A 25,221-nucleotide genomic window follows, 5' to 3' on the forward strand; every position below is an offset into this window, starting at 1 on the left:
TGAAGCGTGTGGAAAGAAAAGGAAGCCAAAATACTGCGTGTGATATATATATATATATATATATATATTTGTATTTGTATTTCTTTTTATCACAACAGATTTCTCTGTGTGAAATTCGGGCTGCTCTCCCCAGGGAGAGCGCGTCGCTACACTACCCTCTTGACTGCGCTGTTGACGTACGGCGTACGTCATGAAATGTCGCTCAGCAATGCTGTATTGACGTGCGCCGTACGTCATGTTACAACGTTCTATGTTTCGAGTCCCGCATTACAGAAAATACAGTCTGCTAACCATTAAATTAGCTCCCCTGAGAGCTCTTTATCTCCTGAGTTCCATAAGCTAAAATTATTCATTGGATTGTCATATTTATGGCGAAAGTTTTGCAAGTTTGTACGAAGCTCAAGTTGTGTTTGCAAAGCCATGGCTGAACGCAGACAAACCCCAACAATTGCACTTGTATTGAAAGAATTCTTTCGCGGTGCAAACAGTAGAGATGAAGATTGTGGACTGAATGAGACAGAACTGCCTGAAGTTGATGCCGAAGACGCTGATTTTGACATGGAGGGTGGTGGGAGGAGGAGTAGTTTGACGAAACTGAAGACAGACAAGCTCAGCTGATTCAAGATGCAGGTGGGTGTTTTCGAGGTTTGTCAGTTTATTATTTGCTTTCCGTTTGTTGTAACAATGAATATGACTGCATTGTGTGTGTTTTGAATGTGTTAGCTGTGGCTTCGTCAGTCACTGATCAGTGTGTGTGAGTGAGAGTCAGTCACGTGGGTACTGTGTCTGACCATCACAGCCCAGGGGGGCGTGGCTTGCTGGCTGGCTCATTGTTGATGACAGCGTGTGTCGCTCGCCAGCAGCTTTCTGTGTGTTCGTTCCTGAGTGTGTATTGGTTTGTTGTTGTTGTTGTTGTTGTTGTTGTTGTTGTTGTTGTGTGTGTGAGTGAGTGAGAGAGAGAGACGGAGGGGGGTGGGGGGGGCGGGGAAGAGATGATGTTTATAAAACTGAAATCAGAGAATGATATACAGAACTGTATGCCTAAATTACTTTGTAAATGCAACACTTGTAGAAGTGTGTGTGTGTGTGTGTGTGTGTGTGTGTGTGTGTGTGTGATGTGTTGTCATTTTGTTTTGTATGAGAAAGAGAGAATGAAGGGGGTGTGGCATACCATGAACCAGTTTCAGTGTGTGTGTGTTTTGGGGGTTTGGGGTGGGGGTGGGGTAGGTATGTGTGTATTTGTATTTCAGCTTCTGAAAACAATCAGAAATAAAATGGTACCATTTCATGATCTTTTTATATGTAAAAAACAAACAAACAAAAAACAAAAAACAAACCCAAAACCCAATAGACTTAGTCTTTTATGCAATGTGTTTCAGGTATGCAGCATGCTGATGATCATGATGTTCATCCTGGACCATCTGGAGTTGACAGCTTGCCACAAACCTACAACTGAAGACCAGCAGCAGCAAGACCAAAAGGCAGTAAACAAGCCTCCAGCAATTCTGGATTACAACAAAAACATGGATGCCATGGACCATCATGACCAACAGCTGCAGCCCTATGATGTCACAAGGAAAACCCTGAAGTGGTACAAATAGCTGTGTGTGCATTTTCTACAAATTGCCATACTGAATGCACACATCCTCTGCAAAAAAGCAGGCAACAGCAGTACACTCCTGGACTTCAGAATGGTGTAATTAGTGCTATGATTTTTGGTGACCAAGACACTGCTAATGATGACCACGCTGTTTGTCTTGTGTGGACGACACTTCATCCCACCTACCCCACAGAAGGCCTGGCCACAAAGGAGGTGCAGTCTGCTGGAAGAAAGAACAAAGAAAGGATGTGGAGTTCTACTGCCCAGACTGCCCCAGCAAACCAGCACTGTGTCTTGAAGACTGTTTCTGCAAGTACCCCACACAGCGTTTTTACTGGCGGTAGATCCTGGGTGAGTACACCCTTTTCATTCTTTGTGTGGACTGTGTTGGAGTCTTATGCACCTGGACACTGTTGCTCAGCCTTGACAGTGTGTGTGGTTGATCACAACAGTCACAAGAAAGACAGGTTGACAACCTGGTTGATATTGTAGCACCTACATGGTGGAATGACAGTCCCAATTTTTTTTATTAATGCATTTGATGGAATTTTTCTGTCAGATTGACTCATTATTTGAACATGTGAGTATCAAAAACAAAATCTTGGTTCATTTTCCTTTCATTTGATATATACTTTTATGCACTTATCTTCAGTACTTTTTGAAATATAAGCAAATTAAAATCATTGGTGTGTTTTTCTTGTTTTTCTGAAAATGTTCTCAGCATAGGCCATAGCAAAACGTACTAGCAGTGAAGGGGTTACAGCGCTACCCATTTTTGACTCACTTGTGTAAACAAAGTGAGTCTATGTTTTAACCCGGTGTTCTGTTGTCTGTGTGTGTATGTGTGTGTCTGTGTGTGTGTGTGTCTGTGTGTGTGTGTGTCTGTGTGTCCGTGGTAAACTTTAACATTGACATTTTCTCTGCAAATACTTTGTCAGTTGACACCAAATTAGGCATAAAAATAGGAAAAATTCAGTTCTTTCCAGTCATCTTGTTTAAAACAATATTGCACCTCTGGGATGGGCACAAAAAAGAAAAAAATGAAGCCAAATTATATGCAAACTGCATTTACTGTTATATTTATATTTTTTTTGTATTCTCTAAACTTGGCACTTTGATCTGATATTCTGACACAACAACAAGAGCAGTCATTATTATCATTTTTTGTTCAAACAGGAACTTCTTTTGCTAAGCATGGAAGTTTTATTTATTTTGCAAACGTTTTGGTGCACGAATACCGTAATTGATTTATCGCCCTTTAAAAAAGTATGTTCAAATATTAAATTTTAGAACGTCAGTTAAGGAGCCACGATAGTGTAATGGATAAGGCAGTTTCTTCTCACCCAAACACGCGGGGTTCGAATCTGGTTAGGACTTTTTTTTCTTTCTTTTTTTTTTTTTAAACCCGAAGCTTTATAATAACAAATACAGAACACATTTTAACGATTAGATTTTTTTTCTAAGTGTATCACAAGTGAGTCTTGAAGGCCTTGCCTCTCTTGTTTTGTATTTTTTCCTGCGTGCAGTTTCATTTGTTTTTCCTATCAAAGTGAATTTTTCTACAGAATTTTGCCAGGAACAACCCTTTTGTTGCCGTGGGTTCTTTTACGTGCGTTAAGTGCACGCTGCACACGGGACCTCGGTTTATCGTCTCATCCGAATGACTAGCGTCCAGACCACCACTCAAGGTGTAGTGGAGGGGGAGAAAATATCTGCGGCTGAGCCGTGATTCGAACCAGCGCGCTCAGCTTCTCTCGCTTCCTAGGCGGACGCGTTACCTCTAGGCTCCACTATACAGGCATTCACTTCACATATGTATTATCATAAAACTGGAGACTAACGGACCATATATGTATTATCATAAAGCTGGAGACTAGCACACCATGTATGTATTATCATAAATATGGACACTAACAGACCATGTATGTATTATAATAAAACTGGAGACTAAGAGACCATTTATATATTATCATAAAGCTGGAGACTAACACACCATTTGTGTATTATCATAAAGCTGGAGACTAGCACACCATTTGTGTATTATCATAAAGCTGGAGACTAACAGACCATTTATGTATTATCATAAAGCTGGAGACTAACAGCAGACCATTAATGTATTATCATAAAGCTGGAGACTAACAGCGGACCATTAATGTATTATCATAAAGCTGGAGACTAACAGCGGACCATTAATGTATTATCATAAAGCTGGAGACTAACAGACCATATATGTATTATCATAAAGCTGGAGACTAACGGACCATTTATGTATTATCATAAAGCTGGAGACTAACAGACCATTTATATATTATCATAAAGCTGGAGACTAACAGACCGTTTATGTATTATCATAAAGCTGGAGACTAACACACAATTTATGTATTATCATAAAGCTGGAGAGTAACAGACCATTTATGTATTATCATAAAGCTGGAGACTAACACACAATTTATGTATTATCATAAAGCTGGAGAGTAACGGACCATTTATGTATTATCATAAAGCTGGAGACTAACAGACCATTTATGCATTATCATAAAGCTGGAGACTAACACACCATTTATGTATTATCATAAAGCTGGAGACTAACACACCATTTATGTATTATCATAAAGCTGGAGACTAACAGACCATTTATGTATTATCATAAAGCTGGAGACTAACACACCATTTATGTATTATCATAAAGCTGGAGACTAACACACCATTTATGTATTATCATAAAGCTGGAGACTAACACACAATTTATGTATTATCATAAAGCTGGAGAGTAACGGACCATTTATGTATTATCATAAAGCTGGAGACTAACACACCATTTATGCATTATCATAAAGCTGGAGACTAACACACCATTTATGTATTATCATAAAGCTGGAGACTAACACCATTTATGTATTATCATAAAGCTGGAGACTAACACACCATTTATGTATTATCATAAAGCTGGAGACTAACACACCATTTATGTATTATCATAAAGCTGGAGACTAACAGACCATTTATGCATTATCATAAAGCTGGAGACTAACACACCATTTATGTATTATCATAAAGCTGGAGACTAACACACCATTTATGCATTATCATAAAGCTGGAGACTAACAGACCATTTATGTATTATCATAAAGCTGGAGACTAACACACCATTTATGTATTATCATAAAGCTGGAGACTAACACACCATTTATGCATTATCATAAAGCTGGAGACTAACAGACCATTTATGTATTATCATAAAGCTGGAGACTAACACACCATTTATGCATTATCATAAAGCTGGAGACTAGCACACCATTTATGTATTATCATAAAGCTGGAGACTAACACACCATTTATGTATTATCATAAAGCTGGAGACTAACACACCATTTATGTATTATCATAAAGCTGGAGACTAACAGCGGACCATTTATGTATTATCATAAAGCTGGAGACTAACACACCATTTATGTATTATCATAAAACTGGAGACTAACAGACCACACAGCTGGAAACGAAAGGACCAGCTGGAGACAAAATTAATTATCATAAATCTGGAGACAATCGGACCTACATTATTTGTCGCTGTAGACTAACAGACCATCATTTGTCGCTGTAGACTAACAGACCATTATTTGTATAAATTTATCGCTGTAGACTAACAGACCATCATTTGTCGCTGTAGACTAACAGACCATCATTTGTCGCTGTAGACTAACAGACCATTATTTGTCGCTGTAGACTAACAGACCATCATTTGTCGCTGTAGACTAACAGACCATTATTTGTATAAATTTGTCGCTGTAGACTAACAGACCATCATTTGTCGCTGTAGACTAACAGACCATTATTTGTCGCTGTAGACTAACAGACCATCATTTGTCGCTGTAGACTAACAGACCATTATTTGTCACTGTAGACTAACAGACCATCATTTATCGTTGTAGACTAACAGACCATTATTTGTCACTGTAGACTAACAGACCATCATTTGTCGCTGTAGACTAACAGACCATTATTTGTCGCTGTAGACTAACAGACCATCATTTGTCGCTGTAGACTAACAGACCATTATTTGTCGCTGTAGACTAACGGGCCGACACCTGGAGACAGGGAACGCTGTCAAGGAAACAACAAGACTCAGAGAAGGAGAGGGGTGATGTGTGTGTGGGTGGGTGGGGTGGGGAGGGGGGCGTGGGGAGGGGGTTGGGACGGCCTGGGGGGGTGGGGGTGGGGGGCAAGGGCAGAGCGAAGGCACCGCCCAAAAGCTCGAATATTATAAACGTAGGTAACGAGATAACAAACCACTTACCCACGTACATATCGCTCAACCCTTCCCCCCTTCTCCCCCACATACACACACCCCCTATTCTCCGCCTCAACCCTCCACACCACCCACCCCTCCCCCTCGCCCCACTTCAACGCCGCGGTGGAGCATAACGCACACCGCCTCCTTCCTTACCACCCTCCCGCCTCCCTCCCCCCCCCCCCCCCCGACCCCCTCCTCCTCCCCTCCCCCTCCTTAATGATCTCTACCCCTTCTCTCCTCCACACACTTTTCCTAGTCCTCGTTTCAGCCGCCGTCCCACCCGGTCAGGTAACAGGATCTTGTTCGTTGCCTTGTAGAATTCCCTCTTCTGTCAGCTCGGTCCTTCCACTCTCCTCGTACACGTAGTGTGTGGGGGTGGGGTGGTGGGTGGGTGGAGGTGGGCGAGGGGGGGAGGAGGGGGGGGGGGGGCGGGTAGGTGGGTAAGTGTGCGTGCGTGCGTGCCCACCATGACACACCCTTCAGGCAGAGAGACAGAGAGAGAGAGAGAGAAAAAAAAGTACTGGCTCATTGGCCTCTCACAAGTTGATGAGCTGTTCTTTACAGTTTCAGTTTCAGTAGCTCAAGGAGGCGTCACTGCGTTCGGACAAATCCATATACGCTACACCACATCTGCCAAGCAGATGCCTGACCAGCAGCGTAACCCAACGCGCTTAGTCTGGCCTTGAGAGAAAAAAAAAGGAAATAAATGATAGATAAATACATAAAAAAAGAACTACTACTACTACTACTACTACTACTACTACTAGTACTATGTATAAGGCTCAAAAACTTGATGAAGTCAACTATAAGCGTACAAAAAAAAAAAAAAAAAAAAAAAAAAGAAAAAAAAAAGTTGAAACATTTGTAGACTGGAGTGACCATAACTGCCTTGCTCTGAATGTTACAAAACACAAACTGAAATGCTGATAGATTTCAGGAACTAAGCTGAAATTGTCATATCTTTTTTTTTTAATCTTTATTTTTTATTATATCAAAGGCACTGAGGTTGAGCCAATGGACACGTACATGTATTTGGCAACAGCTGTTGACAATAAATTGAGTGCTAAGCCCAGCATCGATTACAACAAGACATGTCAAACCAAACTGTTATGATTACGTAAGCAACACATGTCTATAGTGCACGCACACACGCATGTTCTCTCACACACACACACCACGTACACAGCACACACATACAGAGAGAGGGAAGAACAAGAACAAGAACAATGTTTTAATTGCGTATAGGCCTGTGACCCGTTGCAAACATTATATACATAAAGAAACCTACACAAGGCACACAAATAAGTAGATAAATAACAGACAGATAAACATATAAACAAATAAATGAATTAATAAATCTTTCGTCCTCACTGTATCAGAGATCATCCTCGTGAGAAGACATTTGAATAAGCCAATGGCAAAACATAATTAATCATTTTCGTACCTTAACTAGATGTTGGTAGTGATTCATGATTCATTAAGTCTCTGCGCTTAAAAGCCAGAAAAAGAAACTTTGAAAGATTTAGTTTACTGTCGAGTCCACCATTCAAAATACTTGCACATTGTACAGAGAGAGGGAAGAGAGAGAGAGAGAGAGGGTGGAGGGGTGGGGGACGGGAGGGGTGGAGGGACTTAAAGTACATGTCCAAGAGCTGGCCCATGCTGACGATAGCACAACCCAACAACGGGATGACGGTCGTCAGGGTGGGGTAAACACCGCCACACATGCCAGACCCACTAGACACACACAACACATAAAGTGAAACATGGCAGCAAGGCTGGTTTAAGATCGTTTGCCAATCAACGCCGCCTGCTGTAGCTGGCTGGAGTACATTGTTCTGTCTCCAGTCCACAAATGGAGCTTCGACAAACACTCTTTTTTTACTAAGACGGTGAGCGATATGTTTGATTCGCGCGGATCGATAAGCCCATGGTGAGCGGTAAGTATGATCTGGATCGATAATATATGTGTGTTAAAACAGGTGTGCCGCTTGCATGCCCCCCACCCCCTACACCCCACCTCCTCCTCCCCGCCCCCCATCACTACACGCATATTGGGTTTCGTTCTCAGTGTTGTTTTTTAATCAGAAATAACGATATGTCAGACATGGAAATTTCCCCATGAGTTTCGATTATTATTATTTGTATCCATCATTCATACACTCTCTCTCTCTCTCTCTCTCTCTCTCTCTCTCTCTCTCTCTCTCTCTCTCTCTCCTTCTTCTTCTCTCTCTCTCTCTCTTTCTCTCTCTCTTTCTCTCTCTCTTTCTCTTTCTTTTTCTCTCTCTTTCTCTCTCTCTTTCTCTCTCTCTATCTTTCTCTTTCTATTTTTCTCTCTCTCTCTTTCTCTCTCTCTTTCTCTCTCTCTATCTTTCTCTGTCTCTCTCTTTCTCTCTCTCTCTCTTTCTCTCTCTCTTTCTCTCCCTTTCTCTCTCTCTCTCTTTCTCTTTCTCTCTCTCTCTTTCTCTCTCTCTCTCTTTCTCTCTCTCTCTCTCTCTCTCTCTCTCTCTCTCTCTCTCTCTCTCTCTCTCTCTCTCTCTCTCTCTCTCTCGAACCTCCTCGTATCCTTTGCAACTGAACATGAAATGTATCTCATCTTCTTTACTCTCGCCACACATTGGACAAGGAAACACCTGTCTCAAACCATCTTTTATTAGCATTCAGCCCGACTGTTCTCAATCTAAATCTAGCAAGATTGACTCTGTGCCACCTGTTTGTTATGACTGAAATATATCTTTCTGTCTGAAATGCTGTCTTGAAGGAAAAGAACCAGCTATATTTATCATTACTTTCCATTTCTCCATGCCAATTTTGTTTATAGCATGCTATCAATCTATCTTTAAATTCTGAGATAAACACATTTTCGTAACCCACTCCTTGACACATCCAAACAAGTCCAAATCCATGTTCAGTTAGAGTTTTTTTGATTTGATAAACCCAGTTTTGTTTGCCTCTCTCTTCTTGCAGTAACATCATCTCATACGCTTGCTTACATAATCTGGAAGCCGGTAGCCTTGTCAACTTAATCCAATACTTTACACATTTAACGAAAGTCTTAACATACAGTGGATATCTGCCGGTTTCCCCATATAGTGCTGTGTTTGATGATTGTAGTGGAACGCCGAGAAAACGTTTAATAGCAAATGTGTGCACCCTTTCCTAGTTGACTATTAATCAAAAGTCCCCAAATTTCTGCTGCATAGGTCAAAACCGGATCAACTTGTGTGTCAAACAATTTCCAGAAAAGGCTCATATCAGTGGAATGTAGCTTCCGAAAAGATTTGATAATTTCTATTACCCCTTTTTTCCCTTTTTTGCTTGTTTCAGCCCAAGCAGACGACAGACTCAATTTCGTGGTAAATAACATCCCCAGATACTTATAGGAATTCGTCACTATTAATTCTTTATCACCATAAAACCATTTTTCATGTGCTGAAAGGTGGCCTCCATTTCGAAAAACTATAACATTAGTTTTTTCAAGATTACTGTTAGCCGCAATCTGTCTGCTTCTTGCTTTAAAACAGTTAGTTGATTCTGCAATCCAATGGCCGTATCAGACAAAAGCACAATATCATCTGCAAATAACATCAAAAACAATTCTACTGCTCCTGGAATCATCTGAATTCCATGTCTGCCCTTTTTTGATATTTCAACAGCAAGTTCATTAATGAAAAACGAAAACAATAAGGGTTCGGGAAAACTGTACACTCTTTAAAACAGCTGCAGCAAAGAGGAAAGACCTGGTCAGTGTCTTAACATCAAATGACGAAAATATTATCCTCTCACTTGCAAAATACGTCTCAGAGGCAGTAGATACACGGAAAAAGAAAATAAATGATCAAAATGCCCGTTAATTCAAAATATATACAAACATTAATGGTTTCCAAAATGATTTCTTTGAGGGTTAAAAGTAGAAACAGATAGAATTAGTATTTGGATGGTCAATCTGATGATGATGATGATGTTGTTATTTTTGTGTGTGCAATTTGTTGGCTGTTGTTTATTGATATAACCTTTGTAACATTAGGTGCGTTAGTTTTTGTTTTTGTTTTGTTTTGTTTTACTTTTTCAAATGATTGGATAAAACGACACTGTAACTTCCCCTGTACCCCCCTGTCACATGGGCTGTTAAACTAATGACAGTAAAGAGTCAAAGTGTCAAGTCTCTCTCTCTCTCTCTCTCTCTCTCTCTCTCTCTCTCTCTCTCTCTCTCTCTCAAGATAGACAGAGAGGGAAAGAAAGAGCAAGTGTGGGAGCGGAGAGGGGGGGGGGGGGTGCATGGGATATACGCCTGCACGTGCCTTATGCAAGGCATACGAAATGTGTAGGACACACAACACAGGATGTGGGGTATATGACATGTACACACAACACATGATGTGGGGTATATGATATGTGTAGCACACACAATACAGGGTGTGGGGTATATGACATGTGTAGGACACACAATACAGGGTGTGGGGTATATGACATGTGTAGGACACACAATACATGGTGTGGGGTATATGACATGTGTAGGACACACAATACAGGGTGTGGGGTATATGACATGTGTAGGACACACAATACATGGTGTGGGGTATATGACATGTGTAGGACAGACAATACTTGGTGTGGGGTATATGACATGTGTAGGACACAATACATGGTGTGGGGTATATGACATGTGTAGGACACACAACACAGGGTGTGGGGTGTATGACATGTGTAGGACACACAATACATGGTGTGGGGTATATGACATGTGTAGGACACACAATACATGGTGTGGGGTGTATGACATGTGTAGGACACACAATACATGGTGTGGGGTATATGACATGTGTAGGACACAATACATGGTGTGGGGTATATGACATGTACACACAATACATGGTGTGGGGTATATGACATGTGTAGGACACACAATACATGGTGTGGGGTGTATGACATGTGTAGGACACACAGTACATGGTGTGGGGTATATGACATGTGTAGGACACACAGTACATGGTGTGGGGTATATGACATGTGTAGGACACACAGTACAGGGTGTGGGGTATATGACATGTGTAGGACACACAATACATGGTGTGGGGTATATGACATGTGTAGGACACACAATACATGGTGTGGGGTATATGACATGTGTAGGACACACAATACATGGTGTGGGGTGTATGACATGTGTAGGACACACAATACATGGTGTGGGGTATATGACATGTGTAGGACACAATACATGGTGTGGAGTATATGACATGTGTAGGACACACAATACAGGGTGTGGGGTGTATGACATGTGTAGGACACACAACACAGGGTGTGGGGTGTATGACATGTGTAGGACACACAACACATGGTGTGGGGTATATGACATGTGTAGGACACACAATACTTGGTGTTGGGGTGTATGACGTGTGTAGGACACATAATACAAGGAGTGGTGGAGGGGGCCGACTGGTTCTGTCCTCGAGAGGGTAGTTCAACATGGCGGACAATCCCCACACGGCGAGAGGCTGCGAGCTCAGTCCAGTTTAGCACAAAGCGCAACGATCAACCTTGGAGAAGATCGTTTGTGTTGGTAACCAGCGAGAAACTAGGCGTCATCCACTGTGGAGGGTGGAGGGAGGTGTGGGGTTGGGGAGGGAGTTGCAGATCTCCATGTTTCTGTTTCAGTTACTCAAGGAGGCGTCACTGCGTTCGGACAAATCCATAATATACACGACACCAACATGTGCTAGGAAGAAGCCTGACCAGCAGCGTAACCCAGTGCACTTAGTTAGGACTTGAATGCAAGCATAATTATGTTATTTGTGTACCTGTCGGAGTGGATTCCTTCTACAAAATTTTTCCAGAGGACAACACTCGTGTTGCCATGGGTTCCATTTCAGTGCGAAAAACGGGTGCTGAATACGTGTCCTCGGTTTATCGTCTCCATCCATGCTTTCATTTTTATTCAATATTGTGTAGTGTAGACCCTATTCAGGGCGGGGACTGGATGTAAAAAAAAGCACACCAGTGCTTATCTATTATCCTCGAAATAATTTGTCTTGTCTTGTCTTGTCTTGTCTCATCCGAATGACTAGACGCTCATTTGGTTTGATTATCCAGTCTAACTTGGGAGAAAGGGTAAGCGGATAATCGAACCCCAGACCCTTAGGAACACTGCATTGACAGACAAGTGTCGTCCCCATTCTGCCCCCTTCCACCTCCAGAGCTCTGTGTACCTGGGGCCCTGGTTACCGGCCACACACACCACACGGCCCAAACTGTCAGTGTTTCGACAAAGGGCGTCACCCCACCAACAGTGGTAACTGTGTAAACTGGCTGTGTGGAGATACACTCTCTCCTCTGACCCCTTCACCTGACCACGACCTCGACGATATCAGTTGAAAAGAAGGGCTCTGTTTACACATACACAAACGCATTCTCTCTCTCTCTCTGTCTCTCTCTCTCTCTCTCTCTCTCTCTCTCTCTCTCTGTGTCTCTGTCGCTCTCTCTGTCTCTGTTTCTGTCTCTGTCGCTCTCTCTGTCTCTCTCGATAGACACCCAGAAGTTATCAAAACAAGGTTCAGACCGGGAATCTGAAATTTCTACCCACTTTCATCATCACTGTCGATACCACACGGAAGAGCAACTAATATGTCCCTCCTTTTCAACTGATATCGTCGAGGTCGTGGTCAGGTGAAGGGGTCAGGGGAGAGAGTGTATCTCCACACAGCCAGTTTACACAGTTACCACTGTTGGTGGGGTGACGCCCTTTGTCGAAACACTGACAGTATGGGCTGTGTAGTGTGTGTGGCCGGTAACCAAGGTACGAAAGCACATGAGGTATATTTCGTGTTAAGCTGTCCTGCTTTAAACGACTTCAGAGATCAATATCTAAAGTTTTATAGACATCCAGCTGTTGGCGAGTTCTTTTTTCCATCGTCTATTTCTAGCATCAAAGCACGAACGTTCCGTTGGAAACCTATCGATTTATTTGTACAAAGCTCTCCAGTTTCGATCTAAGCTACTCAGTGTTGGTTCTTGACGGATTGTTGGTAGACTGGATGTATGTTGCATTGACAATATAGACAACATGTTTGATGGTTGTCTAGCTCTGGACAGATTGTTGGTAGACTGGGTGTATGTTGCATTGACAATATAGACAACATGTTTGATGGTTGTCTAGCTCTGGACAGATTGTTGGTAGACTGGATGTATGTTGCATTGACAATATAGACAACATGTTTGATGGTTGTCTAGCTCTGGACAGATTGTTGGTAGACTGGATGTATGTTGCATTGACAATATAGACAACATGTTTGATGGTTGTCTAGCTCTGGACAGATTGTTGGTAGACTGGGTGTATGTTGCATTGACAATATAGACAACATGTTTGATGGTTGTCTAGCTCTGGACAGATTGTTGGTAGACTGGGTGTATGTTGCATTGACAATATAGACAACATGTTTGATGGTTGTCTAGCTCTGGACAGATTGTTGGGTATGTGCTGTGCATTGACAATATAGACAACATGTTTGATGGTTGTCTAGCTCTGGACAGATTGTTGGTAGACTGGGTGTATGTTGCATTGACAATATAGACAACATGTTTGATGGTTGTCTAGCTCTGGACAGATTGTTGGTAGACTGGGTGTATGTTGCATTGACAGTATAGACAACATGTTTGATGATTGTGTAGCTCTGGACAGATTGTTGGTAGACTGGGCGTTGCATTGACAATAGATGACTGACAACACATTAATGATTGTCTCTAGCTGCAGTCCATTGTCTGGCGCAATGCTATACACGAATAAACTTTCCGTATACGTGTATCTGTCTGTGCGATCAGGTGCTGTCTGTCAGTGGCAGTCAGTGGGGGTGGTGGTTGGGTCCTTGACATCCGGGTACTGTGCACTGTGCTGGTCCTGCCCTGTGGCATCGCTAGGCAACGTGTCAACAAACACTGGAACACGGGTTGTGTGGGCTGTCCTCTTCTGATAAAGAGAGGTAATGAGAGAGAGAGAGAGAGAGTGTGTGTGTGAGAGACAGAGAGACAGAGACAGAGACATACATAGAGAGAGAGAAACATATGTTGAGAGAAAGAGACAAGGGACAGACACACACACACACACACACACACACACACACACACACACGCAAACAAACAGACAGACAGAGACAGAGGCAAACACAGACACAGAAAGACAGACAGGCAGACAGAGACAGAGGCAAACACAGACATAGAAAGACAGACAGACAGAGACAGAGAAAGACAACACCATTATGATAAAATAATATATATATTTATTTCCCAATACTTATCTTTAAGCACATTGTATAGTTTCGTAGGTAATGCTCACTATGGTAAAATAATCAAATAAATCGGATGGAAAATATCAAAATGGATTTACAGAATTATTTACACGAAGACTGGCTGCGAAAAGGAGTTTCTCTATGAATATCAATGTCCCTGTACACTGAACATATTTTGTTGGGTCGTAATGTCGCCTGCCCTGCGTATCTTCTCACATCGTTCTATGTCATCACTGTCTACAGACGGGCGCAATAGCCGAGTGGACTGTCAATCTGAGGGTCCCGGGTTCGAATCACGGTGACGGCGCCTGGTGGGTAAAGGGTGGAGATTTTTACGATCTCCCAGGTCAACAAATGTGCAGACCTGCTAGTGCCTGAACCCCCTTCGTGTGTATATGCAAGCAGAAGATCAAATACGCACGTTAAAGATCCTGTAATCCATGTCAGCGTTCGGTGGGTTATGGAAACAAGAACATACCCAGCATGCACACCCCCGAAAACGGAGTATGGCTGCCTACATGGCGGGGTAAGAACGGTCATACACGTAAAAGCCCACTCGTGTGCATACGAGTGAACGCAGAAGAAGAAAAAATCACTGTGTACACACATCCTTCATCACTGTTTACACACACCATTCATCGCTGTTTACACACATCGTTTCGTGTTATCACTATCTACACACATCATTATGTGTCATCATTGTCCACACGCGTTATCATGTGTCATTACTCATTCGGTGTCATCACTGTCTACATACATCATTCTCTACACATATGACATCTCTATCTAGACACATCATTCTGCTGACTGCCATTCTTACCCATTCAAAACCCATGACACACAATGACGTAAAACATATGACACATAGCCACGTCGGACACATGACACATCCTCACGTAAAATACCTGACAAGGACCCATGTAGAATCCATAAAAGACTCATATGGTAGGTCTGCTGTTGTGAGGGGCACTTCAAACTGCACAGAATATCTGTAGGTCTGCTGCTGTGAGGGGCACTTCAAACTGCACAGAATATCTGTAGGTCTGCTGTTGTGAGGGGCACTTCAAACTGCACAGAATATCTGTAGGTCTGTTATTGTGAGGGGCACTTCAAACTGCACAGAATATCTGTGGGTCTGCTGTTGTGAGGGGCACTTCAAACTGCACAGAATATCTGTAGGTCTCGTATTGTGAGGGGCACTTCAAACTGCACAGAATATCTGTAGGTCTGTTATTGTGAGGGGCACTTCAAACTGCACAGAATATCTGTAGGTCTGTTATTGTGAGGGGCACTTCAAACTGCACAGAATATCTGTAGGTCTCGTATTGTGAGGGGCACTTCAAACTGCACAGAATATCTGTAGGTCTGTTATTGTGAGGGGCACTTCACAGAACACAGAATATCTGTAGGTCTGTTATTGTGAGGGGCACTTCACAGAACACAGAATATCTGTAGGTCTGCTGTTGTGAGGGGCACTACACAGAATATCTGTAGGTCTGTTATTCTAAGGCAGTAAGGGGCACTACACTCTGCACAGAATACAGTAACAACAAGGCACGAACACAATGATTTTACTGCATTAGCACATGTTTAAAAAAACAAAAATTTTTAAGGCGTACAATCACAGTGTGTGTGCGACATATGTTGTACGCTGTTTGACAGGCTGCAACGTAATGCAATCTGCCACATAATTCCCACATAAAGTACGTGGAGATTTGCTATGAAAAATACAAAAAATCCATGATTTGTTCGATTTTCGGATAAATGTTATAGAAAAAAAACGTGAACAACAACAACAAAAATATATATATAAAAGGAAGGCATGGAGCAATTAACACAGTAGGTCATTTTGATTTGTAACGTCAGTCCACCTTTGTGCCCCAGTAGTTTATCAATCACAGTCTGACGTGAGGTGACGTGCCCTGAGGTGCTAACGGGCACGTGAGACATGACGCTGACTGGTGTGCACAGGGTAAACGGTGAGGAATATCAGGCGGTGAAAGTCTTCCTGTGACCATGAAAGGCGGTGAAAGTCTTCCTGCGACCATGAAAGGCGGTGAAAGTCTTCCTGTGACCATGAAAGAGCCACACATCAGGCGGTGAAAGTCTTCATGTGCCCATGAAAGGCGGTGAAAGTTTCCCTGTGACCATGAAAGAGCCACGCATCAGGCGGTGAAAGTCTTCCTGTGGCCATGAAAGCCACACAGTTCGCGGTGAAAGTCTTCCTGTGGCCATGAAAGGACCACACATCAGGCGGTGAAAGTCTTCCTGTGGCCATGAAAGCCACACAGCTGGCGGTGAAAGTCTTCATGTGGCCATGAAAGCCACACAGTTCGCGGTGAAAGTCTTCATGTGGCCATGAAAGCCACACATCAGGCGGTGAAAGTCTTCCTGTGGCTATGAAAGCCACACATCTGGCGGTGAAAGTCTTCATGTGGCCATGAGAGGACTACACATCAGGTGGTGAAAGTCTTCCTGTGGCCATGAAAGGACAACACATCAGGCGGTGAAAGTCTTCCTGTGACCATGAAAGGACCACACAGTTCGCGGTGAAAGTCTTCCTGTGGCCATGAAAGCCACACAGTTCGCGGTGAAAGTCTTCCTGTGGCTATGAAAGAGCCAGATATCAGATGGTGAAAGTCTTCCTGTGGCCATGAAAGCCACAGAGGGTGAGTGGTGGTGGTGAGTGGTGAAAACCGCACAGCTTCTCACGGCTCTGTCACGACAGCTGTAGAGATCTCTGCCGGTCACAGCATGACGTGTCACGGCAGCTGTAGAGATCTCTGCTGGTCCGGTCACAGCATGACGTGTCACGACAGCTGTAGAGATCTCTGCCGGTCACCGCATGACGTGTCACGACAGCTGTAGAGATCTGTGCCGGTCACAGCATGACGTGTCACGACAGCTGTAGAGATCTCTGCCGGTCACAGCATGACGTGTCAAACTGACCACACTGTCCCCAGTAAAACAGTCAACACCCCCTACCCCCCCACGCCCCCTCCTCGTGTTAACACTCTGGTGCATGATAACTGATGATGTCTTTCCTGTTCAGTGAACAGTGAAGGTCCATTAGGGCACCCCCTCCACCCCTCCCCCCCCCCCACCCCCCCCAACCAATCAGACACAATGCAGGTCACAGATCTTCAACGTAATATCCACAGGTGAAAGACCTCGTCAACAACTTGATGAAACAATTTATTTGCCAGCCTGATTTCCTGCCTGCCTGCCTGCCTGTCAGGGCTGAATAGCAGAGCCTGTCAGACTCTGGTGAGGTGCTACCAGCCACACGGTGTGAAGGTGGTGAAGTGTCACTGTTTCTTCTGTCTCACATGCACGTCATGGGAACTTGTGGTACCTTGGACTTTGTGGCAGTCGTTTCGTTCCCCCCCCCACGCCCCCCACGCCAACACCCCGTACTGGTGTCTTGCTGTGTACCGTGTTCACGTTTCTTCATCCACACATCCACACACAGCAGGCACTGCATTGGACATCACTGTGGTTCATTATCCCATACAGCTCAAATTTCCGTTTGCTACCCCATCAAACATGACGTCAGCTCTGCTATCAGCCATGCCCGTGTCGTCAGATGTCCATGTAGGTCAGCTGTGACGTCATATGTCCATGTAGGTGAACTGTGACGTCAGATGTCCATAAAGGTCAGCTGTGACGTCAAATGTCCATGTAGGTCAGCTGTGACGTGTGCAGCACGGTGGGCTTCACCACGGCCATGGCGGCACTGGCCGGGACGTGCTGACGGGGCAGAGGCACTGGCCTGGAGCCGGGACCCCCCTTTTCCCTCCTCGGGGCCTGCTGGCCCCCAGCCTGCTCCTGGCTGCTGCTGCCCCCGTCATCCCGCCCCCGGGCATCGGGGGGAGACAGGTGAGAAGAGCGGGGAGGGTAGGTGTTGGTGGAGGGGTGGTGGTGGGCGGGCGGATGGCCGCTGTGGACGGGTGCCTGCCGGGGATGGGTGGAGGAGGAGGTGGAGGCAGCGTGGGGAGTGTGGGTAGAATGACGCTGGTGATGATGCCCGTGGTGTCCGTGGTGTGCGCGGTGCGGACTGTGGCTGTTGTGGACCGTGTGTCCGTGCTGCCTCTCTCTGGGCTGACTCTGGGACCGGGGACCTCTGGTGGCTGGGGTGAGCTGTCTGTCCCTGCCGCTCCTGTCCCGGGCCCCTTCAGCTCCTTCTGTCCGGGGGTCGGTCCTGGGGCCTGACTGAACGAGGTGTGGAGCCCCCTCCTTCCTGTCCCCCCCGCCGTGCTTCCTGCGGGTGATGGGGGTGGAGGTCATGGAGGGGGGGTTGTCCTGACCGTCCACCAGCGGCCCCCCCATCACCTCCTCGGGGCCCTGCTTCTTCTCCCACCTGCTGATCAGGGCAGACACTTTGGCAGGCGCTGACTCCGCCTCCTGGGCTGTTCTGTGACCCGCCTCCCGCTCTCCGAGGTCCCCTCCCCTCTGCTCGCCTCCCTGGCTACCCGGGTTGGCCGTGCTCACCTTCCTACCAGGTGGGGTCACCATGCTGCTGAGGCCGGCCAGGTACGTGCGGGACGTGGCCCCGGGCTCCGAGCTGTGGCTGTGCTTGGGTCCCTCGGGGCCCCGTCTGTCTCCGTCCAGCACGTCCTGAGCGCTGGCGCTGCGGCGGGCGGGTGTCTGGAAGAGGTCGTAGTGCTGGGAGCCGGGAGTCACTGGCCCGTACCCCGCCGGGTTTGTTCTGACTGGGTCACAGTGAGCAAACTGTGTGCTGGCAGAGTCCGCGTGGGAGGAACCAGGCTCGCCCTGTGGCTGAGGCACGGGGTTTGCTGAATCTTTGGGCGAAATGATCGGGTCCTGGGGGTGGCTGGGCTGCGACGTTTTAGGAGTAGAATCTTGGCCCGGAAGCGACCGAGACATGAGCTGCATGTGGGAACTGTGAGAGGAGGGGGCCCCGTGTCTGCCTGAGTTCAGACCCTGACCAAGCGCTGTGTGGGGAGAGGCGCCATGAGGAGCACCCTGGTTAGCGGTGGGAGACATGGGGCTCTGAGCTGGGTAGTTGTTGACGTACATCTCACTTTTGCGCTGCAGTTCCTGTCTGTAGACCTCTGAACTGTCCGAGGACTGGGGCAGGTGGGCCACGGAGGGTGGGTACACCGGTTCCGCTTGGCCGCGAACCCCGTGCTCGATGCGTGGATCCAGTTTGGTCTGGTTCTCATAGTTGGGGATCAGTTTGGCTTTGTAGACAGGCACAGACTGCGCTTTGACCCTCTTGGAGTCCACGTTGCTGGGCTGAGCGGACACCTGAGCATCTCTGGCGGAGTCTGCTGGGCCAAGGATGTTAGGATAATGTGACACTGGCTCCGAGTCGGTACGCTGGGGTCTGGGTTCTTCTTCCGTGTGCCCGTACACGTCAGAGATGCTCATGTTGCTCCCCAGGTTGACGGCGATGGGAGCTCGGTTCCTGCCACAGCCTTCTTTCTGTGCAGACTCAGAGTTGTTTGCTGGGGACACGGCTGGAGCAGCTTCCACGCTGGGGCTCAGGTAATACTCCTGACTGCCTTGTCGCGCCAGGTCACGTAGTCTGTCTCTGAATTTGGACCCGTCAGCCCTCGTCAAGGACTCGTATTTATGGGGCGAAAACTCGCGGCTGGTGACACTGCTGAGTGTGGATGGCGCCGAGTTGTGACCGGGGTACATCCTGTCCTTCAGGTCTTGCAGCTGGTAATAAAAGTTCTGGTAGTCCCTGCAGTCAACCTGGTTGCCGTCCTGTGTCCCCGCGTTGCTGTGCGCCTCGTGTGGCTGCTGGTGAGGGGAGGGAAAGAGGATCTGGTGACAGGGCTCGGGGTCTGTGCTGTGTTGGCTTGGCTCGGGGGGCAATGTCGGAACACTCCCCTTAACCGACGTGTCATTGGATTTCTTGGAACCGGCGCTGCTGGCCAGTTTGTGCACAACGGTGTGACGTAGCTTGTTGAAGGGAGTGGTGGGGGATTTGCCTGACGAAGAAGGCTGCTGCGAGGAAGGGGACTGGGCGGTGGGGGAGGGAAGCTCGTCGTTAGAGCTGCGCTGTCTCTGGTCTCTCTTGAGCCAGGACTTGAGGGAGAAGGGCGTGCTCTTTCTCTGCCCGCCGTCCTGAGGCTGCCTCTTGCCGCCACCCTCCTCAGAGTCCCGAACGGGTTCCTCTGCCAGGGCCACCGCCTCCCCCATCCCGGTCAGAGGTTCGTACCCCCCTTCCTGGGCCTCGGAGTCACTGGCGCCTGAGGTCTGGTAAGGAGTCAGCGTTGCCACGGTGACGGCGGTGTTGGAGGAGTAGGTGGAGGAGCCCGGGGCAGGACTCACGTGACTGAGGGCCTGGGGCTTGTGGACGTTGGGGGGAGTGGAGACGATGGGCTTCGGGGAGGTGGATCGACCCTGACCTTGGTGCTGGCTCCTGCTCCCTCCCCCTCCACCTTCCTCCCGCTGCCTTGCCGCCTGCTTGGCTCCTCGCTGTCGGCCGCCAGTCCCTGCGGACCCGGAGGGGTCGTTGCCGTAGGTGGTCTCCTTGGGCAGGTCGTGGTCGTACTTTCCGAGCGACTCGATCCAGGTGTTGATGTGCTGCAGCTGCTGCGCCTTGGAGGCCCGCATGTGGCGGTCGTGCTGCAGGGTGGCCACTGTCCGCATCATGCTGTCCTTCAGCTGCCGGAACCCGGGCACTGAGGAACACGACTGAAACACAGCGGTCCCCCCTGTTACCCGTGCTGCCTCTCACACCCCTCCACATCACATATCATCACATTCCTCCACATCACATATATCATCACACCCCTCCACATCACATATATCATCACCCCTCCACATCAAAAGTCACATCATCACACCCCTCCACATGACATATATCATCACACCCCTCCACATCACACATCGTAATATCATCACACCCATCCACATCATATGTATAACATTTCTCCACATCACACGTCATAGTATCACAAAATCCCTCCCCATCATATAAATCACCACATCTCTTCACATCACACGTCATAATATCACTATATCCCTCCACTTCATATTAATCACCACATCTCTCCACATCACACGTCATAATAATCATATTGTCATCACATCTGATTTATACCACATCCCCCCACATTCTTCTTCTTCTTCGTTCGTGGGCAGCAACTCCCACATTCACTTGTACACACGAGTGGCTTTTTACGTGTATGACCGTTTATACCCTCTGCCATGTAGGCAGCCATACTCAGCTTTCGGGGGCATCCCTCAATATCATAATTATCATGTATAACAGTCAGTCGTGTTCGACTATGCCCATCAGAACAGCAGAGGACTATCTGGGCTAGTGTCCCGACTATCTGGGCTAGAATTTGATTATGGTGGAGAGCGTCTTGCCCAAGTTATATCCCCACTCTTCCAGTACGAAGAGGGTGCCAAGAGGGTTTTTAGAACAGTCGGCTGCAGCATCAAGAGCCAGTGCAATTTTGCCTCCGAGTTTGAGAGTTATAGTCCTTCACAAAAGACAAAGCTGTAAATGATTTCCCATTGCAATGGAGAAACCTTTGATCATACAGCTCTCACTTTGCTGTTGGCCCAAACTGTAAACTTATGTCAGTCTGTGATATAAGCTCATGATATACACTATCTATAGGTGATGACTCCACATCACAGTGTACAGTCAGAGAGCGGCAGCCACACTAACCAGCTGGCACTTGGTGCAGAAGTCTCGTTCAAACTGGTCCCGGGCCAGGTTTCGGTGTGCCAGCTTCCAGTAGTACTTGCAGTCGTGAAGAAAGGTGGCGAAAATCTGGAAGAATTCCTGAGGACTGTTCTGCAAATTGCAAAAAGCCATCAGCTGAACAGAAATCGACAGGTGCTTCGTACTGGAAGTGAAATATCAGAGGGCAATTTCATACATTCATATATGTCTATACCACGCATGCAGCTCAAATATCCAAGCAGTTTGACGACTGAGAAGAACTTCACAAATCAAAGAGTGTGCATAACTGAAATCCAGAACCCAGCGATATGTTAGCGCCTATGATTCCAATAGAAATATTTCATAGTTTGTTCCGAGGGGAAAAAACTGGTCTACAGACACACTGATCTAGTTTATCATAACTATGTTGAAATTTCGTTTCAAAGATTGAGCGAACTTTCCATTATATTATGTATTTATAGAATTTGAGAGAACTTTCCATGATATTATGTATTTATAGAATTTGAGAGAACTTTCCATGATAGTAGTCATGCCCCTAACACAGCAAGACTTCGAGAGGACCTTTAAATATAGTAGCGGTGTATGTGAACCACTGCAACATTATATCAAAACACACTGACGAAAAATGTTGATTATTTAACATCCGAGGTGTTGGTGTTAACATATGAGATATGTGTTTTATATAATTTGGAATATTAGTTAACTGAGAGTCGAGGTGTTGGTTATTTAACATTTGAGGTGTTGGTTATTTAACATTTGAGGTGTTCGTGATATGACATTTGAGGCGTTCAACGTTTAAGGTGTTCGTTATTTGATATGTTAGATGTTCGCTACTAAATATTCAAGGTGTTGATTATTCATTATTTGAAGTGTTGGTTAAATAACACATGGGGTTTTCTTCAACATTGGAGATGCTCGTTATTCATCCAACACAGCTGTCCACAGCCTGGCGGTCGTATTCTGTGTCAGGTGTAAGCCAAGGGGGGTAACTGAAATGTGGTGAGATCCACAGGAAGTGAAAACACTGTCAGATTTCTGGTGTTCGTTAACTGAAACAGTCAAATTTCTGACAATATTTCGGTTAAGGAATACAGAAATGGGACAGTATTTTGATTAAAGAACACAGAAATTTGACTGTACTTTTGTGTCAAGCAACACGGACATTTGTTTTAGTTCAGGAACACAGAAATCTGGCCGTATTCTAGTTCAGGAACACAGAAATCTGGCCGTATTCGAGTTAAGGAACACAAAAATCTTATTGTATTTCAGTACAGGAACACAGACATCGGACTATTTCAGTACAGGAACACAGACATCGGACTATTTCAGTACAGGAACACAGACACCGGACTATTTCAGTACAGGAACACAGACACCGGACTGTTTCAGTACAGGAACACAGACATCGGACTATTTCAGTACGGACTATTTCAGTACAGGAACACAGACATCGGACTATTTCAGTACAGGAACACAGACACCGGACTATTTCAGTACAGGAACACATACATCGGACTATTTCAGTACAGGAACACAGACATCGGACTATTTCAGTACAGGAACACAGACATCGGACTATTTCAGTACAGGAACACAGACACCGGACTATTTCAGTACAGGAACACAGACATCGGACTATTTCAGTACAGGAACAGACATCGGACTATCGGACTATTTCAGTACAGGAACACAGACACCGAACTATTTCAGTACAGGAACACAGACACCGGACTATTTCAGTACAGGAACACAGACACCGGACTATTTCAGTACAGGAACAAAGACATCGGACAATTTCAGTACAGGAACACAGCAGGCTGACGTCTTGTGACGCCCCGACCCTGACGACCAACGCCCGGCCAACTGGAGTCACTCACTTACCTGGCGGCTGCAGTGGAAGTAGCTGGTGGTCTTCCAGAAGTGGCCCTTGGTGTCCTCCAGGATGCGTCTCTCCTCCACCAGCACCTCCAGGGCCGAGGTGAGGAAGTTCTCGCTGCTGACCCTCAGGGCGATGGTCAGGTTGCTGCTCTCTCGCCTCGAGAGCCCCTCCAGCTGGGGGGACACACGTGCGCACGCACACACACACACACACACACACACACACACACGCACGCACGCGCGCGCACTCACACACACACACACACACACACACACACACACACACACCATCTAATGTCACTTAACAGTCAAAAGCCGTTAAACTAAGGAAAATAAGAAAGAAAGAAAGAAACACACACAACACACACACACACACACTCTCTCTCTCTCTCTCTCTCTCTCTCTCTCTCATACACATACACGCAGACAGACACACACACACACACACACACACACACACACACACACACACATGCACGCATACAAATGCACAAACACACACACAAACACACACACACACACACACACACGTCGTGCACTGCTGTCATTTGCTTGAATACAAAGCCTGATTGACTGTTGACTTGGGGGAAAACTTGGGGAAACACACTGTAACAATGGCAGTGACTGTGCCAGTCTGTGGCTGATTCAGCAACATATGGTGTGTAATGAAGTCAGATAATAAAATTAAAAAAACCCGCATAAACGTTTCCTTCAGAAACACATGTATACAGAATTTCTGTTGAAACTGTTGTGAGCATCACAACTAGGACAATGTTTATACTGTTTTATCACCACTAGGACAATGTGTATAATGTTGTATCACCACTAAGACAAGGTTTATACTGTTGTATCGCCACTAGGACAATGTGTATACTTATGTATTACAAGTAGGACAAGGTTTATACTGTTGTATCACCACTAGGACAAGGTTTATACTGTTGTATCGCCACTAGGACAATGTGTATACTTATGTATTACAAGTAGGACAAGGTTTATACTGTTGTATCACCACTAGGACAAGGTTTAATGCTGACACCATCACCACTGGACAAGGTTTAATGCTGATACCATCACCAATGGGACAAGGTTTAATGCTGATACCATCACCACTGGAACAAGGTTTAATGCTGATACCATCACCACTGGAACAAGGTTTAATGCTGATACCATCACCAATGGGACAAGGTTTAATGCTGATACCATCACCAATGGGACATGGTTTAATGCTGATACCATCACCAATGGGACAAGGTTTAATGCCGATACCATCACCAGTGGGACAAGGTTTAATGCTGATACCATCACCAATGGGACATGGTTTAATGTCGATACCATCACCAATGGGACAAGGTTTAATGCTGATACCATCACCAGTGGGACAAGGTTTAATGTCGATACCATCACCAATGGGACAAGGTTTAATGTCGATACCATCACCAATGGGACAAGGTTTAATGTCGATACCATCACCAGTGGGACAAGGTTTAATGTC

The 25,221-nt window shown here is 45.8% G+C and overlaps 1 protein-coding gene and 1 long non-coding RNA gene across 3 annotated transcripts in view; one reads left to right on the top strand and one right to left on the bottom strand.

Annotated features, from left to right (window-relative positions):
- The first annotated feature begins 170 nt into the window (after positions 1 to 170).
- LOC143300735 (uncharacterized) overlaps positions 171 to 25,221 on the top strand; it is a 38,419-nt gene continuing 13,368 nt past the window's right edge. The window contains exons 1-4 of the long non-coding RNA XR_013057690.1: positions 171 to 630; positions 1,380 to 1,951; positions 13,710 to 13,867; positions 23,652 to 23,829. This is a non-coding gene — a long non-coding RNA (uncharacterized LOC143300735). The remainder of the gene's footprint in view (positions 631 to 1,379; positions 1,952 to 13,709; positions 13,868 to 23,651; positions 23,830 to 25,221) is intronic.
- Positions 17,279 to 25,221, bottom strand: part of LOC143300732 (uncharacterized) — a 33,385-nt gene continuing 25,442 nt past the window's right edge. For both annotated transcript variants that reach the window (XM_076614623.1, XM_076614624.1), the window contains exons 13-15: positions 23,733 to 23,903; positions 21,834 to 21,962; positions 17,279 to 20,845 (exon numbers count right to left, since the gene is read on the bottom strand). In XM_076614623.1, the coding sequence (XP_076470738.1) occupies positions 17,843 to 20,845; positions 21,834 to 21,962; positions 23,733 to 23,903 (3,303 nt within the window). In that variant the 3' untranslated portion in view covers positions 17,279 to 17,842. The remainder of the gene's footprint in view (positions 20,846 to 21,833; positions 21,963 to 23,732; positions 23,904 to 25,221) is intronic.

This window comes from Babylonia areolata, chromosome 26, assembly GCF_041734735.1.
Source record: "Babylonia areolata isolate BAREFJ2019XMU chromosome 26, ASM4173473v1, whole genome shotgun sequence".
Classification (NCBI taxonomy): Eukaryota; Metazoa; Mollusca; class Gastropoda; order Neogastropoda; family Buccinidae; genus Babylonia; species Babylonia areolata.